Source organism: Theropithecus gelada, chromosome 7b (genome assembly GCF_003255815.1).
Source record: "Theropithecus gelada isolate Dixy chromosome 7b, Tgel_1.0, whole genome shotgun sequence".
NCBI classification, from domain to species: Eukaryota; Metazoa; Chordata; class Mammalia; order Primates; family Cercopithecidae; genus Theropithecus; species Theropithecus gelada.
Window position 1 is genome coordinate 53,789,995 of NC_037675.1, and position 22,749 is coordinate 53,812,743.

General features: G+C 36.9%; 1 protein-coding gene across 2 annotated transcripts in view; it reads right to left on the bottom strand.

Annotated features, from left to right (window-relative positions):
* TXNDC16 (thioredoxin domain containing 16) overlaps positions 1-22,749 on the bottom strand; it is a 131,180-nt gene that overhangs the window by 87,424 nt on the left and 21,007 nt on the right. For both annotated transcript variants that reach the window (XM_025393016.1, XM_025393017.1), the window contains 4 exons: positions 19,327-19,400; positions 18,459-18,533; positions 5,560-5,681; positions 1,456-1,546 (listed from right to left, as the gene is read on the bottom strand). In XM_025393016.1, coding sequence (XP_025248801.1) covers positions 1,456-1,546; positions 5,560-5,681; positions 18,459-18,533; positions 19,327-19,400 — 362 coding nt within the window. The remainder of the gene's footprint in view (positions 1-1,455; positions 1,547-5,559; positions 5,682-18,458; positions 18,534-19,326; positions 19,401-22,749) is intronic.

Sequence of the window (22,749 nt, forward strand, 5' to 3'; positions counted from 1 at the left end):
ATGACTCATCACCATCTTGTTACCCATGAAGAAATGATAATCCAAACTTCCCCAATACATCATATACTCAAAGCAAATGAAAAACAGGATAAGAAGATAACTGTGCATTTTTAAATTCCCATTTAAAAAACGGGAAAAGCAAAAAAACTTACACAACAATACCATGCCTTAGTCTTAGATCAGAATATATATACATATTCTGTGTGTATATATATACACGATATATATACGTGTATATATATACACGTACATATATATACACACACATATACTATATATATGTATAGTATAACTTAACAGGATGTGTAAGGTAAATAATAGGACCTATACCTTGCCAATAAATAACCACCTCTTTATGTTTTAATAACACTATTATTTGCAATTATTCATTAACTAAAAAATATAGAGGCTGGTAACATGAGAGAATACAAACAACTAACCCCCAGAAAAATGGTGGGGCTAGCATGCAATCACTGTGGTATGGAGAATAACAAGGCTTCCCCTATTCCAGGATGGGAAATCAGCAGTACAGACAAACAGTGAGCATGCATCCATTTTATTTAACTCATTAATGAGAGAACCAGCAGAATGAGACAGGTCAATAAGGAGAGACTAATGGAAAAAGGAATGCTGGTCAATGTCATACAGAGCAATAAAAATATAACTTCTCTTTGTAGAAACTTTCTTCTCTCCCTACTCCCCTTCCCTCAAAAGTCATTTCACCTTATCAGTTTGCTATGCACTAGCCTCTAAATGTAGAGCTGTAAAACATCTGGGCTTTAAACATTTGTGTGCGGCATATCATATAGCTGCTGTTTCCTGAGAGGTCAGCAGGAGGGCTCATTAAAAACTCTTGGATGGCATTAAAAGGTCATACAATCACCATTTTGCCCTGTTTTGGATTAATTTTCCTGAAGAGCATTTTGAAGTCAAACAAAAAAGAAAGAAAACTTTAACCCTAGGTTGCCCAGCCAAAAAGTGTGGAAAATAGGCTTCTACCTAAAATTGTAAACTAGACAAGAAAAATAAACATTCAAACGTTCTGTTCAAAAACTGTACCTAAATACATTTAAGATTATTATGACAAAGTAACTTACAAAAGTCTCACAAAGAATTTCTGAAGCTTCATTTTGAAAGCTGTTATTTTACCCCCCCATGTGATCACCACAGGAGATCCATTCCTAAGATATCCCACTTGGCCACTCACATCTCGTGGCTTATCCACACTGCCTTCGTTACCTTAGTCTAACATCATTTCTGTATATTTTAAGACTGTAATACAGCAGATGATAGTAATAAAGAGGATTTCAGGTTTCATTTATATATTCACATCTGCTATGATTCCTTTATCTAAGCCCATGCTGTGGGAGTATAATGGAAATGCTAAGTAATGTGAAATAAGTGAACAAGAAAAAAAAAAACCTTTAAATTTTGACATATGCTTTTTATACATACCCAAGACTTTCCAAAAGGGCAATTTCTGTGGTTAAGACAAATTGGTATGTAGTCCCATACACAAAAGCAGCTTCCATGACCGCTCTGTGCTCTGAAGAAGAGATAAAGGGAGTTGGAAGACACAAAAAATTAGTTTGTGTGACTCTATGTAAACTTCTATTCTGAATATTATCCTACCCTCCTTTATGTTCTACTATATTTAAAGAAAAATCCTTCACAGGGATACTAGTTGGGAAAATGCAGGCAGTTAAAAGAAGTTATAAAAAGTCTATTCTATTCAAGGTAAGAGAAGAATTCAGAGGGAGTAGAAAATGAGTTTTACTTGAGAATATAATATACAACAAACTTGTGGTGGTTTCTTTCTAGTAATAGGGAAGAGAATATGAATGCACCACACAATTTTCATGTTCGGTTTTATTTGTGTATGTGTCTGTGTATATTATTTCTGGGTTAGTTTTTTTAATCAAACTTACACTGAAAGAAAACAATAATTTTACAAGGCATATTAAGAAAAATGACCACCTCCCCACCCTCTACTGCATTTCCAATTACCAAGGGACAAGCCCTTTCGACTCTTATTTCTTCTTCTCTTATTTCTTTTATCTCAACTCTTTATTTCATACATATATGTGTATGTGTATCATATATAACTTAATGTATATAATAAGAGTTTTAGTATTATCTGTTGACTTCCTACTGTGGAAGATGACAAATCATCTCTCTTTCCTGAAACTTAGCTCCACAAATGTAAATACGTCCCATCCCAACTCTCCCAATATAGTTCTAACTTTTATTAGATCAATATCTAGTATTTACTTTGTTGACACAGTAAATACTATTTACAGATGAGCCATACGGTACAGAATGGCCACTTTCCCTTTTTGAGCAACTTCTTCACTATAGTTATAACTATCTTTTTAAAAATTTTGTTTAAGTTTTTTCCTAATTTCTTCCTAAACTCTTCCACAATTTTCTAACTCTCTCAATACTTCAAATATATCAAGTATACTACCAAATCCATCTTCTTGTAAACATTTCTACGGAGCCTTCTGATTTGCTCCAAGATGGACTCTTGCTACCTGGCCTGTTGCACAACTGTCATCCTTAGGATTCTCTTACTCCCTCTCTTGTGTTGGGTCCTTTTGCCTGTTTTCCAATATCGTCTTCTTTATTGCTCCCTTGTGCCCATTATCTAACACCTTCCTACAAGAGGACATATGGAATAGATAACTTTTGCAGTCCTGCACATCTGAAAGTGTCTTAATTTTATTTTCACAATTAGCTATAGTCGGCTGGGTACAGAATTCTAGGGTCTAGTCATTTCCCCTGAGAATTCTGAAAACACTGCTCCATTTCCTTCCATTTCTAGTGCAGCAATTTAAGAAGTTCAATGCCATTCTGATTCTCAATCCTTGAACTGCAAACTCTTCTTTCCCCTCTGGAAGATTTTAGAATAGTCTTTTAATCTAATATTCTAAAATTTCAAAATAGGATGTTTTAGTGTGGCTCTGTGGTAATCCACTATGCTGGGACTCAATAGGTCCATTCCATCTGGAAGCTCAAACCTTCAGTTCCGGAAATTTTCTTGAATTATTTCTTTGATGATTCCTCCTTTTCATGTTTTATTTTCCTTTTTCTCCTCATTGTCATTTCCAGACAATTATCTTCCCATCCCTCACACATTCTCCTAGCACTTGAATTGCATATCATCAGATTATTCCACTCACCACCCCACCTTGGAGTCACCCAAAACACCCCAACTAGGATCACTCCCCATCATTCCATGAAGAATTTAGCTTCTATCACAATGTCACTCTCTCTAGTACTACCCCTGTCTTAATCCTTGGGAATTTCATTATTATCCACGTAGATGATCCTTTCAAAATCCCAGTCTCTCAGGCCTTGGCCTTCTTTATCACAGTCATCTTTCTTCAATCATATCTTAACCACTAACTCTACACCTTGCAATTACCAATTACTGCAATCCCCTCTTTAATTTCCATATCTAGCCTCCTCCCCTACACAAACACACATCTCCAGCTCACTCCGTATAGCACACAACTCTAACCCATCAAGACCTACAATCCATAGGTCCTCCCTCTCTGGTCTTCTCTTTCCCCCTAATTAAGCTTAAATTCCCTGGTCAATCTTTATAATAATTTCCCTGCCGTGTTTTTTAGGCTAAAAAATATAATCCAAGTTAACTCATTGTTTGGCCTGTTCAATACTTATGGCTGCAAAAGGAAACATAGCTGGGGAGAGGAGGAGGGAAGCCAAAACAAGCTAGCATCACCATGCTAATGGTGTCACTTTAAATTGCTGATATTAACTATTATTGCTGCCTAACAACCATTCTTTATTTCCAGGCCTCCGAAATAGCTCTTTCAACTCTTCCCTCAAACTAGCTGACGATTTTGTGTCTATTTCACTGAGAACAAAGAACTAATTAAAAAACAAACCAAAACACTTTTATAAACTCTTAGCATCATATCTATCTACCCACTTGGCTGCATGGATGTCCATATTTTCTCATCCCTCTGGTTACCAGAGATGAACCTTCTGTGCTCCCACCCAAGAACAACCCCTGCCCTTGTTCACTGGATTCCCTTCTCTCTTGCCTACTCGAAAATTTTGCTCCAGCAACTCTCCCCTCTTTTTCCTGTGTAAGGCATTTCCCCTTTCCTACCAGATCTTTCTCGTTAACATACAAATATGCTTTTTAAAAAATTCTTCTCCTAACCCCATATATTCTTCCAGTCAGTGCCCTGTATTTCTCCTTCCCAATAGCAAAACTTTTCTAACAAGTCTCTGTATTCAGTCTTCAATTGCTCTCTACCTATTCTGTCTTATATCCCTCCTACTAGGCATTATACCCCTACCACTCTACAGAAACTGTGCCTGTCAAGGTCACCAGTAACTTCTACACTGCTAGGCATAATGGCCACTTGGCACTTCTGATCTTAAATCAACCTTTCAGCATCATTTGACACAATTGTTCCTGCTCTCCACCTTAAAATTCTGTCTTTACCTTGCTTACTGGGCACTTCTACCACATTCATTGTCTCCCTTATCGGTTCCTCCTTACCTTACTGATACATAAATATTGAAGTATCTAATAGGTTCAGTCTTCTCTTTTCCTTCTAGACTCACTCAGTGATCTCTTCTGGTCTCACAGCTTTATTTCTCAAATTTACATCCCTAGTCTATACTCCCAACATAAAATGCAGTCTAGTAATATCCAACTACCATATTGATATCTCTACTTGAATGTCTATTGGGTATTTCACAAGTATGATGTCAAAAAGTGAATTCCAAGAGCTTCCTCTCCAAACTATCTATTCCCAGTCTTCTGAACCTCAGGTGCTAGCAAATTCACCTTTCAAGTAGCTCAGGCCCAAACCCCAGAACCACCCTTGTCTCCACTATTTCTCAATCTATATCCAATAGATCAGCAAACTCAGTTAGTTTTACTTTCCAAACACTGCTAAAATTCAAACTTACTGCCACCTCCATTGCCCTCACCCTGGTCCAAGCCACCCAGCATCATCTCTTGCTTGACTTATTGCAATAACTTCCTATTTTTCTCCCTTACTCTGTCTTTGCTCCTTCCAATCTAAGCTAGTCAACATTATTTACTGAATACTGGGCACTACTACACCAGGTACAGGAGGGCTATAAGGAAATCAGAAAGAAATAGCTAACACTTTGAGAGCACCTACTACACTCCAGGAACCATTTAATTATTCATTTAATTAATTAATTAAAATAATTTTAATTATTCATTAAAGCTCATTTGATTCTCACAATTACACTAAGAGGTAGGCACGATTTATTTTCCCCATCTTAATCACTAGGAAACTGAAATTAAGTAACTTGTCCAAGGGCTCACTACAAGTAATCAGTATGGCAAGAAGTCTAACCTAGAGAGTTCTTGTTCAACCACTATATTATGCTGCCCATTTAAAGAAAAATAGCGTAATAGTAAAGATGCTTTAGATTTATTTTAAATATTAAGACTGTAGTAAGAAAATACACTATTTTATGTACTTCAGCATACATAAGTACAGAGGCACAGCAAAGATTAAAGCAAAAGTCAAAGAATACCTGGTATTCCAATGGCTCTCACATATGAGAATATAATATTTGCTTTTCCTTTCAGAGCATTTTCTATGTTCTGAAGGTCTTCCAGGTTGGTAATATATTTCACTTCATTAAAAAGAAGAGCACTGAAATAAATACAGACATAATTAGTAGAAAAATCTGATATGTATTTAGTGACACCACACTTCTGTTAAAGAACCTAACCAAAAGAGAAATATATCTCCATTGAACAAATTATCAGTAGTGATAATGTAAGCTTTTAATGATACTAAATTAGAATCACTCTCCAGATCATTAATCTGTCTCTGAGAACATCAACCAGGGACAGTTGTGAGACAGTGGTCATTCTCTATTACAATGGTCTCAACAGATTAAAACTGTATTCACTAACACCCTAGTCTGGCCGAATAATCCCACATAGATCTCTCAGCCTTGAACACTTTTAAGCCCTTCACAAACCTAAACAGCAGGCTTCTTTGCATGGCCTATAAGGTCTAACAAGACCTAGACCTGTCTACCTCTCCAACCTCATTTTGTTCTACCATTCCTCATGTTTACAACATTCTAGGCAAACCTCAGAGCCTCTGCACACAGTTTTCTTTGCTGGAAGCTATTCCTTTTATTCCATTTCATAAGTATGATCTCAGATTAAACATCATTGCCTCAGAGAAGTCTTCCCTGTTGGTCTTGTGTAAGTAAAGCCTGTAGCATTTTCCTCTCATTTCACTAGTTAATTCCTTTATAGTACTTATTACAATTTATAATTATTTATATATAGTACTTATTACAATTTATAATTATTTATATATTTATTTACTTGTTTATCCCCACCTTTCTCATTAAACCCTCACGCCCTTGAGGCAAGGATTTTGTGTATTTTATCACTATATCTGTAAAAACTTATAATACAGCCTAGTACACTGTAGATATTCAATAAATATTTATTGAATGAATGAAAGAAAAAGTAGGGCAGGAATTACTTACTCCCATTCTTTATTTGAAAAAATGGAAGTTCAAAACACTGAAGAGCTTACTCAAAAATGCATTTATTGCATCAAGAAGCCAGGGACAGAATACAGAACAGGTGTTCTCAGTACTAGTCCAGTGATCTTTCCACCTGACTGTAATTCTTCCAAATCATCCCTTCGGTGCATAAGTCAGACTGACTGATCATATTTATTCATCCCAAATTATCCCTTTTTTAAAGTTGTCTACTTCTGTATAAATTATCTATCCCTAACAACTCATTCCACTTAATCCCCATGTGCATAAGTTGTGTATTTTTGATAGGCTAAACTTCAAAAACTTTTGAAAACTTTTCAGAATTTTCATGTTGCAGGTCCAATACTTAAATAAACAAAAGTTCACTCAAATACTTCAAATAAATTAGTCAAACACAGTTCCTCCTATAAAGTTTTTCCTAATACAGCAGTTCTCAAACTTTTGGTCTCAGGAAACTTTTATATCCTTTAAAATTACTGAGGTCCTCAAGGAGCTTTTGTTTATGTAAGTTATGTTTATCAATAGTTGCCAAAATAGAAATTAAAACAGGAATTTAAAAATATTTATTAATTCTTAAAAATAAATGCCATTACATGTTAACATAAATACTTTTTATTTAAAAAATAACTAAAATTTGCAAAACCAAAGGAAAACTTAGTGAGAAGAATGGTATTGTTTTACCTTTTTTTTTTTTTTTGAGACGGAGTCTTGCTCTATTGCCCAGGCTGGAGTGCAGTGGCACGATCTCAGCTCACTGCAACCTCCGCATCCTAGGTTCAAGCGATTCTTCTGCCTCAGCCTCCTGAGTAGCTGGGACTAGAGGTGCGCACCTCTATACCTATTTTTTTTTTGGATTTTTAGTACAGATGCAGTTTCACCATATTGGCCAGGCTGGTCTCAAACTCCTGACCTCGTGATCTGCCTGCCTTGGCCTCCCAAAGTGCTGGGATAACAGGCATGAGTCACCGCGCCTGGCCTTGTTCTACATTTTTGCAAATATCTTTAATATTGGACTAAATAGAAGACAGCTGGATGTTCATTTCTGCTCCTGTATCCAATCTGTTGTGACATCACACATCACGTAGCCTCTAGAACCCCCAAACCCCATTCATGAGGGAATGAAAGTGAAAAAGCCAAATAATGCCTTAGTATTACTATAAAAATATTTCCACTTAGCAGGCACCCTGAAAGCGCTGCCCTAACTTACACTGGCTGAAATATTTACCCATTCATTACAGATTTGTTCCACTTTTTAAAAGAAATGTAAAACTTGATCTTCTATCATTCCCAGGGCTCTTGTTTTGCTTTTATAAGAAATATTTGCTGGGCAGTATTCACTATGTGCTAGATATTTTCAGGTTTTCATTTAACCCTTCAACAATACTTCTGGAACAGTATTACACACATACTCACACACAGGCAGCAATCTGAGAGACTAAGTAACCTGCTCCAAATCATACTTCTAGTTGCTGGTAGAGCTTCTGACACCAAGGCCAGAATTTTCTAAATTGTATTACTGACCACTCATAAAAATGGGAAACTAGGTGGAAAGGTGGCAACTAAAGAATGGCAATGGAGTCTCAGTGGCAAGCTGAACTATTGGCTGCCTATACATTTTGACTAACAAGTCCAGAATCACCCTTCAGTTACTTCAAAACAGTTGGGTGGTACAATCTAGTTAACTTAATTGGACTACCATGTAAATTCTAGGCTTGGAAATTACATTCACCTAGTCATGACTTTTATTGTTTTATTATCTCCAATCTATTTGCTTCAAAAATTAAATCTGAGTGTATAACCCTCCCCAACCATTGTTTGCAATAAAGACTGGCAAATATTTATTAGGTACTTACCACATGCTAGGCATAGTACTAAGCACTATGAATAGTGGCAATCTGTCAATTTGGGGGCTGCCCACTCCCTTTTGCTTTGTCCAGTTTTCAAAGTCTTCAAGGTAGGCAGAGCCCAAGTGAAAGATCACACTGTCAACCGTGCTTTCCCAGATTCCTTGTTACAAGGCATGACTATCTGACAAACAATCACTTGCCTGAGATTCTGAAGCAGGAGCAAGTGATACCAAGAACAAGGAACAGTAAAGAATTATTTCAAGAGGCAGTGGCAATAACAGTTGGCTTCAAAGGTAGCAATGACAAGTGTTAGTCACAGCCCCAATGCAGGTAATGCAAGCCGTAGTATCTAATGCTCAGCAATAATGCAGTCTGTCCTCCTCAGACTCATTCTGTATCATAACTTTCACTGTATCCAGAGCTGTGTAACCTTTGAGTCCAGTTCTCCAGCTCTTCTAGCAAGGCTGAGATTTCCTATATCCCCTCCAAATCCTTTTCTGCTTAAGCCAGTCAGACCCAGATTCTAGGGCTTATAACTAAAAATCCTCAGCAATGCACTCTGTCTTGTTTAATTTTCATGGCAACCATCTGAAAGTAGAACTATCATTAACCCCATTTTAAAGAGAAGGTCATGGGGCTTAAAGAGGTTATCCTGCCTAATGTCCCAAAGCTCATTAAGTAGTCATTATCCATGACATAATAATAACCAAAACTAATGACATTCATAATGTAATGATCTCTATTATTTCTCCCAATGGCTTCCTCACTTTAATATATTCCTTAATATATTAATTTTCAGAACATGAGGATCCATTCCACAGTCTGTGCTCCCTTACTCCAGTTCCAAAGAGGAGAAATACTGACAAAATGGGTTAAAGGAAAAGTCTCTCTTGGGATTTTCTTGCTCTGTTGATGGGGTAAAACAGCCTGGGGCTGCTCTAACTAGGTTCTTCCTGTCCCAGAAAGGCCTTCATTTTCTTTGGCATGCTTTTCCTGAGATTTTCCTGCAATAACTATTAGGTAGATAAGATATTTGGCCAAGAATTGAGTGGGTGTCAGAAAGAAAAACAACGAAGGGTCTACCGGACCCTACTTTTAGAGCAGTAGGCAACTCAATCTTTTTCGAGATAGACAGTTTCTGTATTACATTTCTGTCATCATTCAAATTCTCAGAACCCAACAAAAAGGAAAATGTAAATATTTTACCATACCAAAACCCCCAGGAAAAAAAAAAGAGAGGAAGAAATGACTTTTATCTAAATTAATTACTGTGTATTATGACGGGGCAGATTCACACATAAAAAGAAATATCCCAAACTCTTTTAATAAGTGTATCTAACTTAACACAGATTAAAAACAAATCAAACAGGTAGAAGCCACCTCTTGAGAGTACAATAATAAAGTTCGCAAATATCAGTCTCAGTCTTTTGTCATAAATTATATATTCTCCTATTAGCTTGTTTCTTATAAAATTCTTACTACTAGAAACAATTTTATGACCTTAAAATTTAAGAGTATTTCTGGTCTTCCCATTCTTAACAACCAAAAAGTAAAACTTCCAAATTCATCATCCACAAATCCAAAATTTAAGCACCTAATATATGTCATGTACCACGTATGCACTGGTAGAAGCACTTTGTAAAAAACTTTGCAGTTTGGAGATATAACCATTAATACCAATTAACAGAGCTGTAAGGAATTCGAATCCAAGAAAAGCAATTTTTTCTTATAATTTCCCAGTAAAAAGTACGTCATTATCGAACAGGAACCCACCTGACAGTATCTTATAGGAACAAATCTGATACAGATAAAAGAATGAGCAATAGCTCAATACCTATTCAGAAGAGACCAGCATGGGCACAGTTCAGGAGTTTCAGAGGAGGACAGTTGTAAAAGTAACTTTCCCCTGAGGTTATACAGTAACAGTGCCTAAACACTCAATCCTTACAGTCTGCAGTAATGTGTTAAAGAATAAAATATTAGTAGAAACTATGACAGTTAAAAATCATTCTTCTAATATTTGAAGTTCATGTTATGAGTAGTATGGGTAACATAAAAGGAAAGGAACTTCTGTTTTCTAATAAAATACAGTATTGTCACAAGAAGTACCATATCTTAATAAAGAGTCAATGAGGTTTCACTCTTTCTTACTGGATTATCTTTTCCTTTTGCATCATTTGGTGATTTTTTTTCTTTTGCATCATTTTATTTATTTATTTATTTTGAGGGTCTTGCTCCGTCACACAGGCTGAGTGGCAAAATCATAGCTTACTGCAGCCTCAAGCTTCTGGGCTCAAGCCATTCTCCTGTCTCAGCTTCATCCGAGGAACTAGGATGACAGGCACACATCACCATGCCTGGCTAATTCCTAAAATTTTTTTGTAGAGACTGGGGTCTCATTATATTGCCCAGGCTGGTCTTGAACTCCTGGCCTCAAGTGATCCTCTTCCCTTAGCCTCCCAAAGTGCTGGGATTACAGTGTGAGCCACCTCACCTGGCCTGAGGATTCTTAGGAGTCAACAATGAGTACAGGTAAAAAAGAATGGGCTGGGCATGGTAGCTCACTTCCTGTAATCCCAGCACTTTGGGAGGCTGACACGGTGGATCACCTGAGGTCCAGAGTTTGAGACCAGCTTGGCCAACATGGTGAAACCCTGTCTCTACTAAAAATACAAAAAATTAGCTGGCCATGGTGGCAAGTGCCTGTAATCCCAGCTACTCATGAGGCTGAGGCAGGAGAATCGCATAAACCCAGGAGGTGGGGATTGCACAAGGCCGAAATCACGCCATTGCACTCCAGCCTGGGCAACAAGAGTGAAACTAAAAAAAAAAAAAAAAAGAAAAGAAAAAGAAGAAGAATGGCCTTTCATTGCAACTGCTGCCTCATGGCAAATATCCCCAGCAACTGCCACACCACGAACTCACATTTGTTTTTTCTTCTTAACTGATAAATAAAACTTCCTGCATTTATATATATATATATATAAAACAAATAACATTTTAGAGCACTGGGAAAAATCCATAACACATTATTTTCACGTGTTATTTTGATCATCACAATAATCTCATGAGGCTGCAAGTATAACACACAAGAACAAGGAAAATAAATATAAATTGTTCATATTCTCAATCAATAAAAATTAGTTGGGCCGGGCGCAGTGGCTCACACCTGTAATCCCAACACTTCAGGAGGCCGAGGCGGGCGGATCACAAGATCAGGAGTTCGAGACCAGCCTGACCAACATGGTAAAATCCTGTCTCTACTAAAAATACCAAAAAAAAAAAAAATTAGCCAGGCATGGTGGCGCAAGCCTGTAATCCCAGCTACTCAGGAGGCTGAGGCAGGAGAATTGCTTGAACCCAGGAGGCGGAGGTTGCAGTGAGCTGATATTGCACCATTGCACTCCAGCCTGAGTGACAGAGTGAGACTCCATCTCAAAATAATAATAATAATTAATTAATAAATATAAAAATCAGTTGTTACTTTCCTTTTCTAAATACAATCCTCTCTCAGTATCCTCAGGGGATTGATATCCAGGATTGATTCTTGGATACCAAAACCCATGGATGCTCAAGTCCCATATAAAACGGCAGAGAATTTGCTATAACCTACACACATCTCCCTGTATACTTTAAATCATCTCTAAATTGGCCGGGCATGGTGGCTCAAGCCTGTAATCCCAGCACTTTGGAAGGCTGAGATGGGCGGATCACGAGGTCAGGAGATCGAGACCATCCCGGCTAACAAGGTGAAACCCCGTCTCTACTAAAAAAATACAAAAAAAACTAGCCGGGCGTGGTGGTGGGCGCCTGTAGTCCCAGCTACTCGTGAGGCTGAGGCAGGAGAATGGCATAATTCTGGGAGGCAGAACTTGCAGTGAGCCGAGATCCAGCCACTGCACTCCAGCCTGGGCCACAGAGCGAGACTCTGTCCCAAAAAAAAAAAAAAAAAAAATCTCTAAATTACTTATCATACCTAATACAATGTAAATTCTATGTTATACTATATTTTATATAGTATATATGTTATAGTATATATAGCATAGTGTATATGTAGTATATATGGTATATATAGTATCTATATGGTGTATATATAGTATATATAGTATATATAATATAGTATATATGTTATACCATATTTTAAATTTTATATTTTTTTACTGTTGTATTGTTATATTTGATTGCTTTTTTCAAATATTCTTGATGCACTTGGAGTTGAATCCACAGATGCAGAACCTGTGAATATAGAGGGCCAACTGTATTACCATTTTTAACCCCATCTAGAAGCTGGAAGTAAAATTTTCCTCACATAGTGAATGAACCACTCAATTCTACCACTTTTCACTTTGTATATTTAGAAAGCAGAGTTAAGAATTTTTAGACTATAAATCCAAATCTCATTTTTAATTTAAATTTCATTTATTTCACAAAGTGGTAATACTTTTATAGGATTCGAAACACAAAAGGTACCAAAAAAGTTAAAGACTAAAGAGTCTACCTAAAAGTCCTTCATCCCCCACCCCCAGCTTCCCCATATCATTCCTATCAACCAATATGTTCAGTTTTTGTGAAACCTTGTAATATTTATGCCACATACATGTATACTATATGCATTTATATGTGCCCCTGTAGAAGGAAATCCTGTGTTGCTCTCCCAGTGCTCCCACACAGATCAAGTCTCCTGAAGATCAAATCTAGCAAGATAGAAAAATGGAGAATTCTCATTCCAGGCATGTTTCCTTTTCTCCAGGAGCCATCTGCTTCCATTCAAAGAGAAATAAAACATATCTGTCATATTGCAAAATACATATTTGGTCCTCAACCCCGTTTCCTGGCATACAACTCTTGATATCCTTACAATCTCCACCAAACTGATGTCTTGTGCAAGCTAATGTGCTGACTGATGACTGGCGGATAGCTTTGGGATGAGGCCTGGTCACTAAAAGACCAAGGCATGATTAGAGGGTTAGGACTTTCAGCTCCAACCCTCAATCTCTGAGGAGGAGAGAGGTGCTAAAGGTTACTTGGTCACCAATGGCCAATGGTTTAATCAATCATATCTACATAACAAAGTCTCCATAAAACCCCAAAGGGACAGAGCTTGAAGTTTCCAGATAGCAAAATGCACAGGAGGAGGGTGGCACACCAGGGGAGGGCATGGAAGCTCCACGCCCCTTCCCATGTGCCCTGCCCCATGCATCTTTTCATCTGTATCCTTTGTAATAAACCAAGAAACACAAATAATTGTTCCCCTGAGTTCTGTGAGCCACTCTAGAGAAACAGCCAAGCCCGATGAGGGGCTTGTTGGAGCCATGAGAACCCAAATTGATAGCTGTTCAGACAGAAGCATGGGAGCTTCTGTCCTATGTGACTGGCATCTCAGGTAGGGGGCAGTCTTGGGGACTTGGCCTTCAACATGCAGGATCTGATACTATCTTCAGGTAGGTACCCTCAGAATTGAATGACAGGACACCCCACTGATGTCAGCTACAGAGTTGGTGTGTGGAGAAGACTCCTCAAACATCTGGTCGCAGAAGTATTCTATGCTTTGTGGGAACAAAGGAAAAATAATTTTTGTTTTTTCTACACACTATCTTCTCTTCTCCAGAGTCAAATGCTTATGTTTAGGGATAGAGGCCTTCCTCTTCTGCTCTTACATTCCACAGTAAAAGATAAGCACTTTCTTTTCAGAGGGGAAGAGTAAGTGTGTCAGCTCCTATATAAACTCGGATATTAATAATGTTGAAGTTCTCCTTCAAACCTTGCTATGTATAGGAATAAGCATCTGCCTCTTGCCTTGTCATTCTGCAGAGAACTAGCTATGAAGATAGCACTACCATGCTACTCTGGCTGCTGTTATTGCTGTAAGGTCAGTTCTCTAATTCAGAGGTCTTCTATGTGTGTATAACATATATATATATAAAAAACACAGACACACAAGTAGGGTAACAACTCAGACTCTTCAGAGTTTTGGACTTAACACCCCCTCTCCTACGTAAAAAGTATTATGCTATGCCCTAACCATTTGATGTATTTCACTTACTATATCCTGCAAAATCAATGCGAGAAAATTTTAATAGACTGGCAAGTCACTATATTTTAAATCAATGATGTTTCAGCAATATTGTAAATATCCTACCAAAAAAGGTACATAATTGACAATAATGGTCCAAAAATATATGTTTCAGATATTAACAATTAGTATAAACATAATCCTAAGTTTATACTTGTTATTCTATCTCAGATTTCACTAACTTAATTTTTTCTTCAATTCCATATTCTGAAAATAACAAATTATCTAAAACGTTGATCTTTTCTGTTGACGAAGTAGCAAAGTTCAAGTATAACTGTAGGTCACTGGTCCAGAGTAAAACATTCTAAATAAGGAACAATTCAAATGCTTTGGGATAAAAGTAATAGCATGGGTTACACATTTTTAAAAAGCAAGGCAAATAAAGTAACACATATTCTGTAATGCAAGCTTTTAGTTCATAAACAAGTATTTTGAGAAAAATCCAAACATCTGTAAATATTTCTTATTATTAGGCTAAGTAGTGGATTTAGATAAAAAATAATGGAATAGTTAAAATTAATATATTTTCATATGTATGTCAATGAATTTTTGTAAACGGAGGCAATCCCAGGAAATTTTGACTTGCCTGTTTACTGACTAATAAAATGTAAATGTAGAATTATATATGACACATATATACAGCTCTTATGTACATATCTAATAGTAGATAAGAGTATCTTAGAAAAAAGGCAAGAATATAAACAGAAAAAATTGCTTAGTAATAAGTTACAGTAATAATATCCTTAATATAAGAGAAATACTATTTTGCTTATTATTAATAAGTATAATAGTTGTAACTAGTTCATTTTTCAATTTATAATAAACATCCATAAGATTGAAAGACACAAAATTAGTATGCAGAAATCAATCTTTCATATACTGGTATATATATTATACCAAGGTATATATATGTGTGTATTTATATATAATACCTATTATTATAATACCTATTATATAAATTATTACATAATACATGTTACATAAATTATGTATAATACCTATATTATAATATATAATATGTATTATAATTATATGGAATAGATATAATTACTATAATTATATAAATACCTATTCTATATAATTATATATAACACCTATTCTACATATTTATATATAATACCTATTCTACATATTTATATATAATACCTATTATATGTATTTATATATAATACCTATTACATATATTTATATATATCTATTATATACTATATATAAAATACCTATATATGTATTTGTGTGTATATACATATATATAATACCTAGGTATATATATGTGTATATATATTATACCTCTTATATAATAGATAAAGGTTTGACAGGTATAGCCTTGGAATATTGCATATGATCAGGCCTGAAAGATCACATAAGGATGTTGGCCTAGAGCTGGACTCCTCACTTTTCAGTGGCTACCCAAAAGCCTAAGCTTATACAAAGGGAAAACAAAAATTCCCTTCCTCTGACCCCATGTCTACTCTTCTACTCTTATCTCCTGCTTCACATTTTATACTCTGGTAAAACCACCACCTTCTCCCAACTACTTCTAACCTCTATGACAAGCTTGTCCAACCTGTGGTGGCTCATGGGCCACATGCAGCCCAGTACAGCTTTGAATATGGGCCAACACAAAGTTGTAAACTTTCTTTAAACATTATGAGATGTTTTTGCAAATATTTTTAAGCTTGTCGGCTATCATTAGTGTATTTTATGTGCGGACCAAGACAATTCTTCTTCCAATGCAGCCCAGGGAAGCCAAAAAAAAGATTGAACATGGCTGCTCTATGCCTTTGTCACAAAGTTCCTCTTGCTTTTCCCATCTTCCCCTTTTTCACCAAGTACTTATCCTTTAACACTCATCCCAACTGCCACTTCCTTCAGGAAGCCCACCTAATAAATATCCACCCTCATTCTAGACATGAGTAACTATTCCCTTCTCTGTGGATCCATTAGCCCTTATGCATACATACTTCTACTATGTTCCTTACTTATCACATATTAATAATAGATCCTGTTTCTGTATCTGTCTGTGCAACACTAAATTCCTAGAGAACAGAAGCCATATCCTATTCTGTTTTTTATAGCCAATGTCTAACAAGTGTCTGGCACACAGCAGGAACATGGGGAATAATCTATTTGTGGATTTCAAGTTCTATAAATCAGCATTAGTACAGCACTTAGAACAGGACACTACTAAAGGAGGATTGAATGAGCTGAGCCTCATGGGGTAACCAGTTTAGGTAACACAGTCCTCAGTGCTGACAGCCTCTCCATATCTAGCGCCAGCTGTTTCAAAACCACCTTGTCATCAAGTTGTTCAGTGTGGATATGCCACTCCAGGATTTGGTGTCAAATGTGGATTCATACTTTATGAAAAGACTTTTTTTTCTGTTTCTTCACCCTCATTTCTGGGTCATCAGGTATCCACTGGAAAAACAGCTGCTAACTAGTAAGCTTCCTGAGAACAAATGTCATATCTAATACTTGGACTTCTTGCTAAGCTTCATAGAACCCCCACCATCAAGATGGCTACCCCTCTGTCCCAGGAAAGGGATTCCAAGGAATTCCTTCCTCAAAAGACCATCTTCACTCATTACAATTGGTTCCTTAGTCTACAAATATCAGGGCCCATGGTTGTCAGGAATTTCTAAAGGCCTTTTGTTAACATATTATTGGGACTGGAACATTTGTAAAGTGATAAGCAGAACTTTTCACCTGTAAGTTTTGAATTTCCAGGAGTTAAACTACCAATTTTTGTAGGTAAGAGAGGAAGAGGAGACCCAAGGAGAAAAAGACCGTCAATGTCAGCAAAGGTCTTAGTGGACAACAGGCTTATAACATTAAATTGGAAAAGTCCATGTAAACCTGTGTCCTTAACAAGTTATATTTTCTAGCTCTGTTACGGAAGAGAATATCAGACTTAATTCAGGGAAAGATTCCAAGAATGGTCCCCAGATAGACCTAAATATCAGGCATGGAGATTCCAGGCCAGAAAACTTAAACTTTCTCTCTCAGTAAACACTGAGGTATGTGCTGGGACAAACTCTTTCCATACTAACTGGGCAGGCACAGAGCTAGAGAATCCAGAAAGAAATCCAGCTGGGATAAGAAGAAAGCCAGGTACTTAAAAAATCCCCATGAGAATAACGAAGATGAGTGGCACATGCCTATGGTCCCAGCTACTCGGGAGGCTGAGGTGGGAGGATCGCTTGAGCCTGGGAGGTGGAGGTTGCAGTAAGCCAAGATCATGCCACTGCACTCCAGCCTGGGTGACAGAGTAAGACTCCATCTCAAAATAAAAAAAAATTAAAAAAAATAAAAAACAAAGATGAGGGTCCTACCTGGTACCATGGTCTAAATGTTTGTGTCTCCCCAAAATTCACGTTGAAATTCTAAATGCCAATATGATGATATTAGGAGGTCATAAGGGCAGAGCCTAATGACCTCATTCAAGGGCAGAGCCTAATGAATGAGATTAGTACCCTAATAAAAGAGACCCCGAGAGAGCTCCTTTATCCTTTCATCATGTGAGGACACAGGGAAAAGATGACCAGCTACAAACTAGGGGCCCTGACCCAACACCAAATCTGCCAGTACTTTGATCTTGGACCTCCCAGATTCCAGAACTGTGAAAAACAAGTTTCTGTTGTTTATAAGCCACCCAGTCTATGGTATTCTGTTATAGCAGCCTGAACAGACTAAGATATCTGGCAAAATCCTCACTCCACCAGTTGGACCTCACTTGATATGGTTTTGTTGAGTCATCTCCTACTCCTACAAAAGTATCTCCATGTTTCTGTATACCTTGCCATTAAAAAAAATTTTAGATCCTTGATGTGGGAAGATAGATTAGTAATTTGTGTTAAATTGTTGCCTACAAATATAACGTTAAAACCCTGAAATATTTTAATGAATTGTGGTTATTTAAAATGAAATCAATAAATAAGTAACAAGTAAACAAATGAATAGGTAGCCCCTGTACTTACAAGAGAACATGGGCGACAATAGCATTCACATCAAACAAGGTGTCAGTAGGGAATTCTCTAAGCAGTATGTTGCCCCTATAAAAAGTTTTAAAACACAGTAATATTTAAAAACACAACAATATTTCCTTAGAATTCAATTTACTTGTCTATCAAATACATTAGCTTATAAGGTCTTTGATGTTACAGCCTGTGTCTTATCCACATACCTACCAGAGTCCTGGCACATAATACAACGTTCTCAAAAAATACATTAACTTTGAAAAGCCTAGGCTCTGGACCTGGCAAAAAGGCTAGAAAAAAATATGAGTCCAAACAAGGATTCCTACCAATCTCCCCAACTCACAATCAACACACACACACACATAAATTCCCCAAATTAGGCTGGGATGAAAGCAAGAAGGAAAAAAGTGTCCTCAGGGGGTCCCTGAGAAAACAGGACCTCTCCCCACTTCTTCAGCCAAATTCCAAGGATTTGAGAAACCTCAGGTAGATCAAACCTAAGTGCAGAGAGATTGGTAGATCTCTCAAAAATAAAGTACATTTATTTCACACACCCAAATGTGGACCTGACATATCTATCCAGAACACTAAATTTGGTAAGCACTTGCTTACCAGGCATTTGTTGTAGGAGTTTACACAAGAGCCTCACAAAACTACCTTGTGAGGTAGGTATTACTCTCTGTTTTATAAATAAGGAAGTTAAAGTACAGAGAGGTTAGGTAACAAATCTATCACTTGGACTTTTGGTTAAGCTTTACATGATCCCCCCTACATATAACTTTATTCTAGCTCAGTGATATTTTACATATTTAAATATTCTAGAAGTATAGCTTTATATTTGTCCAGCACACTCAGGAAAATAGCTTACTTGAATAAATATGCTTTCATCAGATCCTTTTCTTTTCCACAGTATCTTGATATTTCTTCTTTGACACAATTAACCTTTAAAAGAATATACTTAAGTTTTAGCATATATATCAAAAGGTCAAGTTTCTTGGTTGGAAAAACAAGAAGGAGAATTAAACACTACAGCTTGTTTCAGGTCAAATTTTGTACTTTACTTTTTTTTTCTCATTTGTATACTATAATTGTTCACATATTCAAGTGCATGAGATAACCCAGAGAAAGGCACTATTTCTGAATTCAGTCTCATGGAACAAGTAGGTGGCAACCAGGTAGAAAAGGAAGGACACATTTAAGGCAAGACAAAAAGTATGAGCAAAAGCCAGGAAGCACGAAAGTGAGTGCTAACTTGGGATGATGAAAGCATCTCAGCAGGTGGAACACAGAGGTAGCACATACTGCTGGGTCCCCACCCAAAATCCATCTTTCCCTTTTGTTTACTAACAGAACTTTGCTAAAAGCAAGTATTTCATTAACAGGCTTTCCCAGCCTCCCCAACAGCCTGCAATGGCTAAATGGTATTAGGAAGAGTCACTGGGTTGGAACTCCTAAAAGGCTCTTAAAAGCAGGCTGATACTTTTGCTCTTTCCCCTCCTTCTTGACCAAAAATAGATAAGATAGCTGGAGTACCAACAGCAATCATGGACCATAAGGCATCTTTAAAGAAGCTACTTGCTAAGGATGGCGCAACAGAAAGAATGAACTAAGTCAATGATGATGTCAGAACAGCAATACCAGCCCTGGATAGCTTATAATCTGAACTCTAAGTGAAAAAAAAAATATAACAACAATCTTGGCAACAATGTGAAGATAAACAGAAGGCAAAAGAACACAAATATAAGGAGAGTTTAAAATAGTATCACATTAGTATAGGTCAAGGATGACTTGTACCAGAAGTAAAGCCAAAAAGGACAGAAGACATTCAAAAGGCTTTTTACAAATACAATACATAAAACTAGGGAGAAGACTGAGCATGTACATGCAGATTGGGATAGAGGAGGAGAGGAAAGAGGAAGAAAAGAGCGAAGGGGTTTCTAGATGGGGCAAATGGGTAGCCACCAAGGTTAACTAACCAAAACTAAGACTAGAAGAATAGTTATTTTGTTTCGCATTTGGTAAGGTTTTTGTTTCTTTTAAGAGGGGGTTTTCCTGTTGTTCAATTTAATTTTCATAGGATTTGAGGAAGAAGAATAACAACTGGAGAAGTAACATTTGTTTAAAAAGGTACAAAACAGGAACCGACACTAAAAAATTAGAAATAGAGAATCAGAATTAAAGTCAGAGTATAGCCATAACCAAAAAGTAAATTTTAATATATGTAATTTAAAATTTTTTTAAGTTACAGCATAAGGATGGTTGGTATTATGACAATAGATGTGTCCATTCATTCATCAATTCAAAATATATTTGAATGTCTACCATGTCAGTCACTGTTCTAGTCATTTAGGGTACAGGTAAGTTCCAAATAAAAATATTTAGCTTTAGAACAATATAAAACAGAGATAACTTAAAAACTAATTAATATGTAGTGTTAAGTGCTATAAATAAAAAAAATTACAAGGGGATAGTATGTGATAGGGCATTTTAGAGAGGAAATCAAGGAAGGCTTCTCTGAAAAGGTGACATTTGCACAAAGAACTGAAGAAATGGAGTAATGCATACAAATACACAAGTAAGTAAAAGAGATGAGTTCTAAGCAGAGGGGAAAATATCTGCAAAGGCCCTGTGATAACAGTACCTCCAGCAGGTTCAACTAACAGAAAGATGACCACTATGTAATAAGAACGAACTGAACAAAGTGGTGGGTCAGAAAATGAGATCGGCGACAAAGCCAGTGTCCACCATACTCAAAAGTTTCTATTTGATCATAATTGCAATGAAAGGACTTTCGCAGCATGGTAGTGATGTATCCTGACACATCTGGCTACATATGGAGAAAAGTCTGTCATGGGACAAAGTGAAGGAAGAAAGGCCAATTATTAGGAGGCTGTTGTGGTTTCCCCAATGAGAAGAGATGGCAGGAAGAAGTAAAAATGAAGGTACAGGAAGTGGTCAGATTTGAAAAGTTCTCATAGTAGAACCAAGTAGTAGATGGATTACTTATCAGAGAAAAATCAAGGATGACAGAGCTTTTTGTTTAAAATCTACTTTGATACACTAGATTTCTTTTGGTTATCACTTGTATAATATATCTTTTTTTTCCCCTTCATTTACTTTGAAGATTTCTGAAGCCTTTATTTTGGATGCATTTCTAAATAGCAATGGTTAGGGAAACAAGAAGGAGAATTAAACATTACAGCTTGTTTCAGGTCAAATTTTGTACTTTACATTTTTTTCTGATTTGTGTGCTATAATTGTTCACATATTCAAGTGCATGAGATAACCCAGAGAAAGGCACTATTTCTGAATTCAATCTTATGGAACAAGTAGGTGGTAACCAGGTAGAAAAGGAAGGACACATTTAGGCAAGACACACAGCTCTAAATAGCATACAGCTTTCTTGGGTTATTGTATCCAGCTTGACATTCATTGTCTTGACTAGAATATGTAGTCCATTTATATTTTAGCATATTCTTCATCCTACCTCTTGCAATCTTAACTTCTGAAAACAATCTTAAATGCTGCTTTTTGTGAAATCTTTCCCAATACCATCTGTGACTTTCCACCTCAAAAATCAAATATGGGCTTTCTTCCCTTTAAACTTCAATAGGCTAGGCACGGTGGCTCACGCCTGTAATCCCAGCACTTTGGGAGGCTGAGGCAGGAAGATCACCTGAAGTCAGAAGTTCGAGACCAGCCTGACCAATATGGTGAAACCCCATTTCTACTAAAACTACAAAAATTAGCCAGGCATGGTGGCATGTGCCTGTAATCCCAACTACTCGGGAAGCTGAGACAGGTGAATTGCTTGAACCCAGGAGGAGGAGGTTGTAGTGAGCCAAGATCGCACCACTGTACTCCAGCCTGGGTGACAGCGCGAGACTCCGTCTCAAAAAACAGAAAAAAAAACTTCTATGGCACTTTATTTGTATCTCTCCTATTACAATGATCATAGTTATTCTATTTAATAACTAGCATTCTATTCCAGTTACTATATGCATAGTTATTTAGTGACAGTCTACCAACTAAACAGTATGATTATCCCTGTTGAGTTTCCTACCAACCTACTGCTTCATTTCTAAGTTTCAATTTAAAATTTTATTCAGAGATCCTTGGAGATGATTGCCATTATCACTCTACAGTGAAATCAGTTGTTCAAAGTTAATTGAGATCGGCATTTAACATTTAGGTATATGGGGGGGGCGGAGCAAGCTGGCCGAATAGGAACAGCTCCAGTCTCCAACTCCCAGCGCGAGCGACACAGAAGACCGGTGATTTCTGCATTTTC